This window comes from Tachypleus tridentatus, chromosome 13 (assembly GCF_004210375.1).
Source record: "Tachypleus tridentatus isolate NWPU-2018 chromosome 13, ASM421037v1, whole genome shotgun sequence".
Lineage (NCBI taxonomy): Eukaryota > Metazoa > Arthropoda > Merostomata > Xiphosura > Limulidae > Tachypleus > Tachypleus tridentatus.
Window position 1 is genome coordinate 213,293,985 of NC_134837.1, and position 14,061 is coordinate 213,308,045.

Consider the following 14,061-nt stretch of genomic DNA (forward strand, 5'->3'; position numbering starts at 1 on the left):
CGTTCAATATATACATATGTAATATAGAATATTTTTTCACCGTACAGTTCCGTCAACAATATTTTTTTTAAGAACGTGTACTTGAGAGTAAGAATGAAATACCACGTGTTCTTGTTGTCGTTGTTTGTGTTGTTTAGCATTCTTTAAAGCTTTGACTGCGAATGTAGTTGTATTAAGAGTTCTTAAAGAAATAATAAATATTATGAATTTGGTTATTGTGGTTTTGACCCCATTTAGTGGTTAACTTTATTACTTTTATTAGCAGAGTGTAGCCAGAATTTCACTGAGTCTCCGGGTCACATCAGAGCCGTTGCCAGCCGCTATAATCGTCTTGGTCACACTCGCTGCCAATACCTGTTCCACGCGCCTGCCCACAACTCCATCATGCTCAACTTTACGCACCTGTACGATGAAGGAGCGCGTGCCATGTGTCTGCCTGAGGTGCGAATCATCGAGATTTGGCCCCACCAGAGAGAAAGCCAGATGGGCGTGTTGTGTCCTGCCCATCACAATTTCCAAGCTCCACAAGTCTTTCGCTCCAGGGCGTCCTTTCTCAGAGTGACGTACGAATGGCCAGCTGACATGGAAAGTGGTTTTAGCTTGTATTTCAAATTCCAGAAGACAGCAAAAGGTAAATCAGGTAGGAATAATCCATTCAGTTCTATCGTTCAGGCAGAACGAAAAAAAAAAAGTAAACGCTTTCGTCTTGTCGCATGAGTCTGTGACGTGATTTGTCACGTACCGAGTGACGTAATCACTATACATCTTGTTTTCCTTATGACGCTTCAACATGCCATATGACGTAGCATGTGTCATTTTGTACCTGTTGTAGAATGTTTAGTTTTCAGTTTTATGATACGATTGTTAGGCAGTTCACAACTGACAATTTTCAGTGGTCGTACATTGCATTTATTAACTTAGTAAGTTTGATATTTAATATATTACTCATGTACCACAGAATTCTCTCGGTTACTATTTTTGATCGCCCATATTTTTGTTGCATAAAATATATTAGTAACAGGAATACTTAATATAGGTAAATGTTTTCAGATCAAAGTATGTCAACAACATGAATATTTAATATCGATAAATGTTTTTAGAACACTCTCCCCTTAAGTTTTATGACTTATCAATTTCATTAAGCCATTTCAGTGTGTATTTTTTACATTCTTTTATGAAAATTGGCAAATTTACAATCAAGGATTTATCCTATATATGGAATCCATACGCTGCCGAATTTTATATCATCAGCGAGTTTTGGTAGCGATTTCTTCGACCTCTGCCCTTTGTAGCCATTTACTACGCAGTTAAAATGTGACGTAATTTCCTGAAAGGTTTACGAAACCGTGATGTTTAAAAATATATATATTTTAGAATTGTTCGTTTAGTTTCTTTCGTTTCCCAGTAATGTAATACCTTTTCACACTAGAGTAATGTCTTATGAGCTTATATAAAATACGTCTGTTAATCAGTTCTTGTTTCATAAGACGTACATAATGTCTTAGAATTTCTGTAAAGAAATCATGATATATACATGTAGAAGTAAAATCATATCTGAAGTTATTTGTATGAATTACTGTTCTTTTCACCACTAGACTTTGTCACTCAGTTTAATCTTTTGATATATATATACTCAGCTGAAAACCCTCAAAGAAAGTACACGTCAGAAGCGTAATTGAGTTTCCATTAAATCGATAAATCGGAAAAAATGTTTTGCGTAAAAGAGTTCTAGAACGTTCGTAATGAGTATAGTTTTGTATATTTTAACTTAAGCAGAAAGTTCACTACAAAAGTTCCTTTTGTGCACGAGGTTCTAGTTCGTGGTATTTTTAATGCACTTGTGGATTTAAATCGCTAAATATCGGTCTTGGACACACGTGGTGGTAGAACGTGGATAAGTTATTGTTTCACAACAAATAAGCATTCCTAATAGATCCACATAACTCACAAAAGTAAGATGGACTCCAGCTGCGGATTTTTACTTGGCCTTAACAGAAATTAGAAAGAAAAAAAAGTTCTTGCAACAACAGGTTAAAGAACTCGATGTAATATTTCTCTCATTATGAAAACTGTCGAAGGAAACTGAAAGAACAGGTTAAACCAGGTGATGCAATTATTTTATCACGACATCTTGAAACGAAACTGAAAAGAAGCTTCTATTTTAGGATAAATTAGGAGCAATATCAATGTACTTTATATATTAGGCTTAATATATTGTCTTCAAGTAGAATAGCCTTAAGTTTACAACGTTAAAATCTGGGTTTCGATACCCGTGGTGGGCAGAGCAGATATAACCGATTGTGCAGCTTTGTGCTTAATTCCAAAAATAAGTAAACAAAACTTCATATGTTTTAAAAGTTAGATAATACAAACAAACTAGAACACACCACAATTTACTTACCGAAGTCCAGTTGACCAACAGCTGAAATGAGAAGTTGTGAACAGAGACATTTTTCTTGAAACTTCCAAACACGCTTGCACAATCCCAATGTTTGTTGGCAAAAGCTGACTATCTACGCAAGCCGTCGTGTATGTAGTTTTGCGCGAAATTAAAGACAAACAAAACCAAACCTTGAAGTCTCAGATTATCTAAGATACGAAATTCCCCGAATTAGTTTTTGCACGTGCATATTTTTAGGTAAAATTCCAACAAGAATGGTAAATATTTGTTTTTAAAAGAGAGAGAGAAAGAAGTTTCCATTGTTATTTTCTCTTTGTGGGGTTTTTCGAGAATCGTAACTGAAATTATGCGTCTGTCTTAAACTCACAAGGTGATATAAACATTTTCAATTTTTTATACCCATTCCTAACGTTTACAAACAAAACAAACGTTTAACGTTTTAGTAAAAAAGGAAGAAGTTAAACTGGAAAATTGGGCTGCCCTATCTGGACTTTTAGTACTTTCACGTTTATACGTCATTGGGTAGAGCGTTATCTAGTGGTATTTCGTGAATTTATTGGCGAGTGCTTTATAAAAGTTACAGTCAATTCGCTTTTTTGGATTAAAAAGCAGAACATTGGCGGCAGGTGTTGTTGCTTGACTATTCTCTCTTAGGTCAGTAGAGGCATCCTTAAAGTTAAAATTACCTAAAACACCAGTTCCATCCACATTAATGATGTAACAGTGTTTAATGGGTTGGCGTTATTTGATCTCGCTGCTAAATAACAAAATCAGTATATCATTTGTTGTTTTTCACAATTTGAAAATATATATAAATACGTATGTTGTTCATTGTGTACCCAATGTAACTACTTCGCAGGGCGTGGGTGAGTCGTCATCACAAGTATTATGGAGGTTTATTTGGTCGATGCAGAGGGTACACACACATTTTCAGTTTTGAATCTTGGGGTTGACGGGTGGACCTGTATGTAAACTTGCGGTTTCACATTTTGTATTTCGTAGTTTTTGTGGGCGTTTTTTACAATTATATATGTATGAAATATACACGAAAAACTTTACATGTTTTATGATTAAGCTTTATTAAAGATAAAGTTACATAATTTCCTAAAGTAACGTTTTAATCTAATTCGTTTATAAATATACAGCAATTGTTCATTTACAAAACTTAATTATATTATTTTATAAAAGCTACAGTTTTCAAATACTAAACTCGAAATTCCCAATTGGAAAGGATTGCAATATTATAAACTTAGGCCGTATTAATATAGTCCCTTCTGCTCTGTCGGGTGTCGATACTCGTGGTGGGCACAACACAAATAGCCCATTCTGTAGCTTTGCGCTTAACAACAACCAAATATCACTAATATTTCCATTACGAAAAAAAAAAAACAGCGTGCTTTTAAAAATCAAACTAGGGAAAAAAATATTTACAGTGTAAGCTCAGATTTGAGAGTTTCTTGCTATCAATCCGTTGTAGCTTGGCATGACCTCGTGGTTGACTTGCAGTTTGGGGGTCGGGGTTCGAATCCCCGTACCATCAAACATGCTCGCCACTTTTAGCTATGGGGCGTTATAATGTGACGGTAAACCCCACTATTCGTTGGTAAAAGAGTAAGTAATTCAAGAGTTGGCGGTAGGTGGTGATACTAGCTGCCTTCCCTCTAGTCTTTCACTTGTAAATTATGAACGCTTAGTGCAGATAGCTCTCAAAACAAATTGTCATCTGTGGGGAGACGAGCCTGAAGGAGAAATCTACTATTTATGATGGACTCTTTATGTTATCCATTGACCGACTGCTTCCAAGTGGGCTGTAACACTAGAAAACGGATTTTGATATTCGTGGTGGGCACAGCACAGAACCTATTGTGTGTGGCGTAGTGCGTGATTAGAAACAAACAAAACCTCATGGCTGATTTCCCGTGAACACTGACTTGGTGACGTCAGCCCGTTTCAACTTGCTTCTAAATTTGCATTTGACCTAATATCAGTTCATCATAGAAATATTTATATGTATATAAATCGAATTCTTTCTTTCTTATATATACTGTAACTGAAGTTGTTGGTTTTGCTCTCCACAAATTAGCACGTTTCATATCAGTTGCTTTATGCATTTAACGTTGTGTGTGTTTTTAAGCTGTTAACCTTCAGGATACTGGACCGCTTTTACTACATGCCTTTAAACATTCTTATATACACATATATATGCTGTTACGTATTATAGTTTATCCCGGACGAGTCTCCGATTTGTTATATTGCGTATTACGATTTCAGTTTGAAGTTTAATTTAGAAGTTAATTATCAGCATGATTAATATACACAGTTTTGTTTCTTAACATATATGACTTGTAATCTGAGGGTCGCGGGTTCGAATCCCGGTCGCACCAAACATGCTCTTCCTTTCAGCCGTGGGGGCGTTATAATGTGACGGTCAATCCCACTATTCATTGGTAAAAGAGTAGCCCAAGAGTTGGCGGTGGGTGGTGATGACTAGCTGCCTTCCCTCTAGTCTCACACTGCTAAATTAGGGACGGCTCGCGCAGATAGCCCTTGAGTAGCTTTGCGCGAAATTCAGCAAACAAACAAACTTGATATAATTGTATAAGAATACATAAACAATAGTACAAGTTATGATAACTGTTATAACAAATACTGATTTATACGCAAATGTTTTAAAAACTTACAAACAATGTTGAGTCTTCTATCTGGTCTGGAACTGAATGTTTTATCGACGGTTTTCGATTCGAGAATGTATTTCGAATTGATATAGGTACAACTCACTTAACGGGTCACTAGCTAGCTCTGTTCTTGGCTGGTATCACGCAGTTTACAAGCCGAATTTTCTTTGACAAATATATTAAATGTCCTTGTAGAACTGCTAACATCCTAAGTTAATTGACTGAAGTTTCTGGTATTCGAAGAGTATGAACGTTCGTGGTCAAACATCTGTAGTTTTCCGTTCAGTAAACGTTTGTCACAGTTGTAGCTTCTGAGGTTTATCAGTCAGCAAAGCAAATTTATTAATAGTTCATACAATAAATTAACTGTGCGTACACTGACTGATGTGTTATTTGAGATGCTGAAACTAGGCTGAATTAACATTCAAACAATTATTACGTTTACAGTGGAGTGCGTGACATGTTGTTACACACTTTTCATCTCTGATTCGGTTTGTCTGTTTCAATTTCGCACAAAGTTACACGAGGGCTATCTGCAATAGCCGTCCCTAATTTAGCAGTGTAAGACTAGAGGGAAGGCAGCTAGTCATCATCACCCACCGCCAACTCTTGGGCTATTTTTTGCCAACTAATAGTGGGATTGACCGTCGCATATATAACGCCCCCACGGCTGAAAGGGCGAGCATGTTTGGTGTGACGGGGATTCGAACCCGCGTCCTTTGGATTACGAGTGGACTGCCTTAACTACCCGGCCATGCCGGGTTGAATCGGTGGGAAACATTGTGATTTCAACCAAGACATATTTATACGTGCAAACCCAATTAGATTCTTATGTTGTTGTTAGTCTGGAATTTTTATATTGAAAGTTCTGTAAGTTGAAAGATAATTTTGTATTGTCGACATTGTAATATATAAAGTTTAAATGTTGACAAGTTATATCCCTGTTGATAGATAAAATATATCCAGGTAATAACCTTATAAAGATCCAGCTGAAGTATACTTATTAATTGGAAAGCATTTGTCAGTCTACCTAATTTAACTTTGGTATAGAGGTCATTGGTGTAGCGGTGAAATAATATTTACTACCTGAGACTGTGTACTTGCATGTGACGAGGCCAGCACGCGCTCGACGCTGTTATACAGGTAAACCAACGGCCGGTAGCTTCGTCTAGACAGTGTTTAGCTGGCTTATGACTAGCTTTATTTAGATAGCTGTCTAGACGTGGCCGTCTGCGGATGTTCCAGTGTTTACCACACGTCAAACTGAACGCAATTCACCCGTAGTAACGCGTTAGCTGTGTATGAAATTCCCGTAGAACGCGCGCTCGCCGAATCACAAATCTGATATCGGTTGCTGGCTCGGAGGAATGCCGGAGGCTTGGCTACTGACAATGGTGTCGGACCCTTTACCGCACCTTTTGCAAGAAGACCTCACTTGGTTTGGGAGTTTGTGTCACATGACAGGTGAGTATAGAGGGCGCTTTGTAAGCTTTTTTCATTACTAACAAGCAGGGTTTATAAAGTGTTTGTGTTGTTTGTAATGTTATTTGGATTTTGAAATACCTTTGTATTTCACGAGTACTTCATTTTAAAATGTATAAGTAAAATAGTAATGGAGGGAAAAAAATCTCGCGTATGTTATAATTTAGGGTTCACAAACACATCATTACAAAGGCAGATTTGAATATCACATAATTTAAATATTTTAATATTATATGGTATCTCGAATAACAAATTATTGCGTATATCATAACCAAGAACTTTTTTATTTTTAATGATAACGTAAATATGTGAAAACCTACTTATTTAAGGAGCCGGGATTCGAAAGTTGTCTAATAACTTCCGTTAATTACCACGTAACTAGTGTTGTTTGAAAATTGGCCATTTTAGATTATATAAAACTTATCCACGTAATTAATATTCAAACATCAGGAGAAGTTATTAAGTCCGTAATTAAAGATATTTTTCTATGCCTATCACGAATTTGTTTTCATTACGATACAGTTTAAAATATTACAAATAAATAAATAAACTCGTATCGAAACCTTACACATAACTTCTTCAATGTTTATGATTTCATGTATAATGTGGTGTGATTTTCGTGCTCGACCCTCACGTTAATAAAGTGGTAATTCAGAATGGTGCCTGGTATAACCTGGTGGTTAGAGTGCTTCACTTGCATCTGAACTTTGAGGGTTCGAAACCCCCATCGCCATCATATTAATCTGTTCAAGAATCAGCGATGATCTAAGGTGCCCTAACGGACGTAATCGGCCACAGGATTAAAAAAATAAAAGCATGACCTTTATGATTCAAAAGGTATTCACACATGAAATTAATGTCGTGCGTTATAGAACAGGTAACAATAAGAGTAAATGAAGGCGCACGTTAAATAACCTGAATTCACATCATATATTTACAGATCCGGCATGGCCAGATGGTTAAGGCGCTTGACTCGTAATATGAGAATCGTGGGTTCAATCCCCGTCGCACCAAACATGTTCGTCCTTTCAGCCTGGGGACGTTATGATGTTACGGTCAATCCCACTAAGAGCAAAAGAGTAGCCCAAGAGTTGGCGGTGGGTGATGATGACTAACTGCCTTCCACTGCTGAATTAGGGAGGGCTAGTGGAGATGGCTTTGTTTAGAATTTCGCGCAAAGCTACACGATGGCTATCTGTGCTTGGCGCCCCTAATTTAGCAGTGGAAGACTAGAATCGTTCTATTTTTTATATGTTAAAGTAACATTAATACATATTTACGTCAAAGTCTGTGGTTTTTTGTGGTTTATTTTTGACAACAGGATCTCATGGTGCAGAAGTGTTCGTACAATTTTGTCATGTTGTCAGTGGACAGAACGATAGATATATCATGAGGTTGTAAGAGTTCTTTTAAAAGATATGGTTGCCCTCTAAATTTTACTTTTCCATTACTATACTAGGACTGTTTTAGAATCATGGCTTCTTTTGCGTCATATTACAAATTCGTTATTGTTTTTTAATACCTTGAAGGTAGAACTTTTTAATCCTTCAGTGTTATAAACTTACAAACTCCCCATATATATGTACAGTTATATGGCCTATGTACATTCTTAACTATAATTTTGATAGATATTATTTATGTTCAGTGTACACACTATCGTAACAAGTAATTCATATTTTAAAGATTAAATCTCATTGTTTTTTCAGCATGTGAGCTTACAACGTTAAAATCAGGGGTTCGATTCCCCTCGGTGGACTCGACAGATACCCCAATGTGGCTTTGCTATAAGAAAACAAACACAGCACGTGAGCAAAGTGATAATTTGAAAACTTTGGGTGTAACGGTAAGGTGAATAGTAGTACTACCCACTAGATGGCACTATTACAAATCTTATACAGATGTTATTTAAAAAAACCAACAACAAAACGGATTTTGCCAGATTTATGCAACACATACAGAGAATACGTGTGGATGATTCGTTGCCAGACGTTTAATATCATAGCAGAAATATAATAAAATAGGTCACAGATTAGGCGAGTTAAGTTACTTCGAACACTCGCATATTAATCGTGCTCAACGAGGTGCTGGCTGGGCCTTGATTTGTTACATGTACCTCCTCTGCCCTAAGTGTGTGAGACTTGATCACGTGACAGACATGGCAAAAAGTTTTATTCCTTCAGACCAGGTGAGCGCGTTATTTATTGTTCGCGATTCTTTCATGTACTTTTTCAGCGTGTAGGAAGTTCTATATTCTTTATTATTATTTCTTGCATGAGCGTATTAATGACTTTTAATTTATCGAAAATAGATGTCGCGGTGTAGGAAGTTTCAGTAGTTCTAACATAAACATTTTGAAAGCTTCGAATCATATTGAATGATGCCCTCTTCACGTGTTACGTGTATGGGACAATTCAAATGTTTTAAAAATATCCAGTATTATAAGTTGTGTGAAATCTATGAATGTATATTTTCTAAGTTTGAAGTTACAGGTATAAAAAAAAAATGTTTTAAGTAACATGTAAACCTTTTTTCTTTTTAGGAAACCCAATCTAATTAATAATGACTTCCTAATTATAGTGTAATAAACAACCACAGTGTTAAGTGATGCGACAAATAGACACGTACTACATTTAATGTGTTACTGGTAACTCATATTCAAATTAAGGTCAACGAACCTGGCTTAAATCTACCCTTCTCGCTTTTTTGTTACACTGTTTGTACGACTTCAAGGATAGCTGAGATGTTACTACATTCAGTAAGCAAACGCTGAAAATAAAAGGCGTCTTGTGTGACCTAGAAAGACATTTTTTTCGGTTCTAACATTTCCAGGTTTCATAGAGAATAAGGTAGGGATGTTAAGTGTGGCTTAGCGTAAACAATTAACACGTGCCATATATGATCTGGGTGAAAAGTTGGCTTGTGTTATCTTTAATCCTGGGTTCGTAGCTCTGGGAGTCTAAAACACAACTGTGTGCTAAAAGTATAAAAACAGAGATGAAACCTCATTGACCAGAACAACAAGAACAAATGTAAAAAAGGTGAAATATAAGAAATAAAAACTATTTATTAGTTGACGTTTCGGGTTACTGCCCTTCTTCCTACCACAGGCTGTAGCATAACGCGCCACCTATAATGTAGTAAATATAAATTTGACTGGCTTTAACCGGTCTTCCTTGTTTAATCTTAAATTAACTGTAATTATCTCAAACACAGGATGGAAATAACATTCAGGTTGGTCAGTCAGTTAGTTTTCTGGGGACCTACGTTCAATTTATATTACAAGCGTTAGGTTTTATGGGTGTGTGTGTGTGTGTGTAAAATTTGGATGTCAACAGGACATTATTCTCATACTGTGTTAAATACTTGAAACTCTATTATCCAGTGAGTCATATTCCGAAGTGGATAGAGCTAAGGTGGCGCTTTTATATTGAAAAACTAAAAGTGTTAGCTATAATCAACCCACTAGTGCCTTTTAGTTTTATTTCTCGTTTCAAGCAGCCCGGCATGGCCAGGTGATGTAGGCACTCGACTCGTAATCCAAGGGCCGCGGGTTCGAATCCCCGTCACACTAAATATACTAGCCCTTTTAGCCATATAAGCGTTATAATGTGATGGTCAGCCCTACTATTCCTTTGTAAATGAGTAGCCCAAGAGCTGGCGGTTGGTGGTGATGACTAGCTGCCTTTTCTCTCGTCTTACACTGCTAAATTAGGGACGGCTGATGCAGATAGCCCTCATGTAGCTTTGCGCGAAATTCAAACCAAACCTTTTCAGTTTCAACACCAATAATTAATCCGGGTATTACTGGTACTATTTTATATTATTGTCCTTTTTAGTACCTATAATTTGTTCGGGTGAGACTGGTGCCTTTGAGTTTTATTCCTAGTTTCAGTACCTATAATTAATCCGGGTGTTATTGGTGTTGTTTAGTTGTTTTTTTTACAGTTTCAGTTCACTCTGTATTTTAAGTTTAAAGTGGAATATTCAAATTACAAATCTGGAGATCCAGTTCTCCTTTGTTACCAACTCAACACCATATGTAATACTATTGTATGGTTCTGTTTATATCAGTAAGTCTATCGTGGATACATCTGCTACGTGAGTTTTCCACTATTGCAGATCACAGTGTCAGATGTTAACAGGAATCGATGAATGAATGCATATTCTTTCTTATCTTCTTGAACCCGAATCGGTCATTAACACTTTCAGTAGTGGAGCATTTGTTCAGTTTGTATGTTACTGGTTGAACTGCGAACGTTTGTAATTTATATAACGTGTACAATGGGAATTACATGTGTTGGTGTTATTTTTCGGACATCTGTTCCACCAACATGGCCCTTTTTGTTTTGTCGGAATAATTTTAGTGCATAGTCTGTCTTGGCCCTGATTTAAAAAAAAATACATTGATATCAAGAAGCAAAGACCAATAATAATAAAAAAAAATTACTTCATCAGATGCTCAACAGTGCCATCTCTTTCCCTAGTGGTACAGCGGTGTATCTGCAGGCTTACAACGCTAGAAACCGGGTTCTGATACCCGTGATGGGCAGAGCACAGATGGCCCACTGTTTAGTTTGGTGCATAATTTCAAAAGAAAAATAAGCGTAGTAGGTACAATAAAATTAGTATTATTATTGTTGTAATGGCATCAGATGTTTTCATGGATTTTAGAGCTTTCCCTGTGTATGTACATCTGCGATTTAGTTTCGTAACTTTGTTATAGTCGACTCTGGTGTATTTTCTAAGTAGGTCTTACCTGTTAAGAAAATTTAAAAACACAAAGATTAGAAAAGATATTTCTTGTGTATGGTTATTTTTATTTTTATACGGAATTTTTCGAAATAGTTCCTAGTTAAGTGGCTCTGGAGTTATCGTGCATGGACTGTGAATCCAAGGATCTGTGGTTCGCGGCTCGTTATCTCGAAACGCTCCCCACAGTTTGGAGTCGTAAACACTGTAAAAATGAAAATCATATGTATGTGTTCTTTCATATAAGGGTTGGCGGGACCAGCTTTCCTAATCTATAATCTATCAATTAAAAATAAGGACTATTATGTGTAGGCAAACGCTTTTTGTAACTTTTCACACAAATTTTGAAACAATTAATTGTGAAATAGAAGTATGGTAAAATACATAGAAATCACATGTTTTACTTGTATGGGTAGAATGATTTTTATTGTTTGTAACCTTCATACACTTTTGACTATAAAATAATTTGTAATTGTTATGTGTTTGTTACATAAAAATGTACATTTTTCGTATAATACTTCACGTAACAACTTGTTATATGGAATTCACATTTCCACTTCCTGTATGTATCTTCAATGATGACGAGAAACCCTTGTTGAGAGTAACCTTTTGTCATGAGGTTCACGATGACCGAAGAAGGCGAAACGTTGTTCGCTTCTTTATGAGTGTTTTCAGCCCAAACGAGCCGTTTTTGCATATAAAAGAGTAACCTTTGTTGATAGCGCATTAGAAATACTTAAAAGCCCCTCTCTTTTCGGTGGGTCAACAGCAAATCTGAGGGCTTAGAACGCTAAACATCGGGTTTCGATACCTTTGGCGAACAGAATACAAATATACCACTGTGTAGCTTTGCGCTTAACATTAAGCAACCCGGAAAATTTAAAAACGGATAAACACACACACATTTCGAAAGCTTTTGTACATCTTAAGAGTAAATTATTTGCAATTTTAAACAAGATTTTAGGACACTTGAGAAATATTTATTTTACCTTCTCATTGTGAGCTGGTACAAAATATGTGTCAGTGTGCATACTGTATGTGAACAAGCTAAAAATACATGACGGGTTCAAAGCTACTCAAACACTGAACATTTTTCTTTTTACTTTTGTAATGGCCACTAGAGGCCTTTAATTCTTCAAGTGACCACTAGAGGCTGATTATTCTAATACTGATTGTTATTTTTTCAGTTCGTCACTAGAAGCTACTAAAAACTGCGATTTTATTTCTCGAAATGACCATTCATAAACTAATATTTAATTCTTTATATGGAGACTATTCAAACACGGGTATTTATTTCTTCAAATACCCACTGGAATCTATTGAAACTGATCGTTATTTCCTGAAATGGTCCCTAGAGGTTAATCAAACAAATACCTTGTTGTTGTTTTTCTTCTGATGGGCTCTTGAAGCTTTTCAAACACTGATTGTTATTTCATCAAACAGCCACTAGATGGTACGGAAACCATGTTCCGTTTTCCTTCAAACCTATTATTTAATGCTATTTAAACGCTTATACTTTCAAATAGCCACTAGAAGCTACTAAAACTCGATCTTTATTTTTTCATATGTAGGCTGTTCAAACACAAACCTGTAATTTGTTTAATGGTAGCTTCTCAAATGCTGATGTTTATACCTTTTAATGGCTCTTAGAGGAATGAAAAACCTTAATCTTCATGTTTTTAAATGGCCAATGGTCTTCCTTCTATTTACTTTTGGACTTTGCCTACCTCTTTATACTCTTGTAATTCTTGCTGTGTTGAATGTGGCAGGCTTAACAATGAAGTTGTGCAAACGTCTACATGAAATTGCAAGTACCAATTATTTAAAGCTTTTTTTGTAGTTTAGCGCAATAGACTCTGTTCACCACGGGAATCAAAACCCGGTCTTTAGCGTTGTAAGCCCGCAGGCATAACTTTAAAGCTACGTAGCAGCCTTGAAACTTCATTATTTTAGGCATTTTAGGAAAGAAATCTTATCTCCTCCTGTTGTGGGTTTGTTTGTTTTGAATTTTGCGCGAAGTTACACGAGGGCCATCTGCACTAGCTGTCCCTAATTTAGCAGTGCAAGACTAGAAGGAGGGCAGCTAGTCATCACCACCCATCGTCAAGTCTTGGGTTACTCTTTTACCAACGAATAGTGTGATTGTCCAACCATTATGACGCTTCTCACGGATAAAAGGGCGAGTATGTTTTGTGTGACGGGGATTCGAATCCGTGACTCTCAGAGTGCGAGTCGAGCGAGCGCCCTAACCACCTAGCCATGATGGGTACTTCTCTTGCGGGAAGTATTGGTATTTTTATTGTGTTGGTGTTTAAATATGAAATGGGTGTTTACTCTACAGATAAGAATTGACGAGTATGAGGTGTACGTACGTTTGTGATGTCTTTTATTAGGTATTGTTATTTAAGCTGGAGGGAAACAGTCAAGTGAGTTTTTGTGTTTTGAGACCACAAAAAAAACAAATTGACTGTATTGAAAGAAAATCATAGTCGAAACGCGATGGATACCTATTACATATTTTAAGTTTTTTAATAGTATGCCAGTTGATTCTAGTTAAGTCGCAATAATTTATGATCATCTGAGAATTAAGCTGTAGAGAAGTGAACTCTTCTGAGTATTTCTCTGAGGAAATATTACGGTAATAGTATAACGCTTCAGGTGAACTAAAATGACAGTGGAATTCATCACGGTTTGAATAACACATTATTTGGTGTGAAATTGCCAAAAAATATTACATATTTTTTATCCTCGTTG

At 36.3% G+C, this 14,061-nt stretch overlaps 1 protein-coding gene and 1 long non-coding RNA gene across 9 annotated transcripts in view; one reads left to right on the forward strand and one right to left on the reverse strand.

Annotated features, from left to right (window-relative positions):
• The window catches only part of LOC143237819 (uncharacterized), a 94,478-nt gene extending 91,852 nt beyond the window's left edge, over positions 1–2,626 (reverse strand). Inside the window, exon 1 of the long non-coding RNA XR_013020280.1 lies at positions 2,402–2,626. This is a non-coding gene — a long non-coding RNA (uncharacterized LOC143237819). The remainder of the gene's footprint in view (positions 1–2,401) is intronic.
• LOC143237817 (uncharacterized) overlaps positions 1–14,061 on the forward strand; it is a 111,409-nt gene that overhangs the window by 59,222 nt on the left and 38,126 nt on the right. For 3 of the 8 annotated variants that reach the window (XM_076477447.1, XM_076477443.1, XM_076477448.1), the window contains one exon: positions 263–640. In XM_076477447.1, coding sequence (XP_076333562.1) covers positions 385–640 — 256 coding nt within the window. In that variant the 5' untranslated portion in view covers positions 263–384. The remainder of the gene's footprint in view (positions 1–262; positions 641–14,061) is intronic. The other 5 variants (XM_076477449.1, XM_076477444.1, XM_076477451.1 and 2 more) reach the window with 3 other exon arrangements.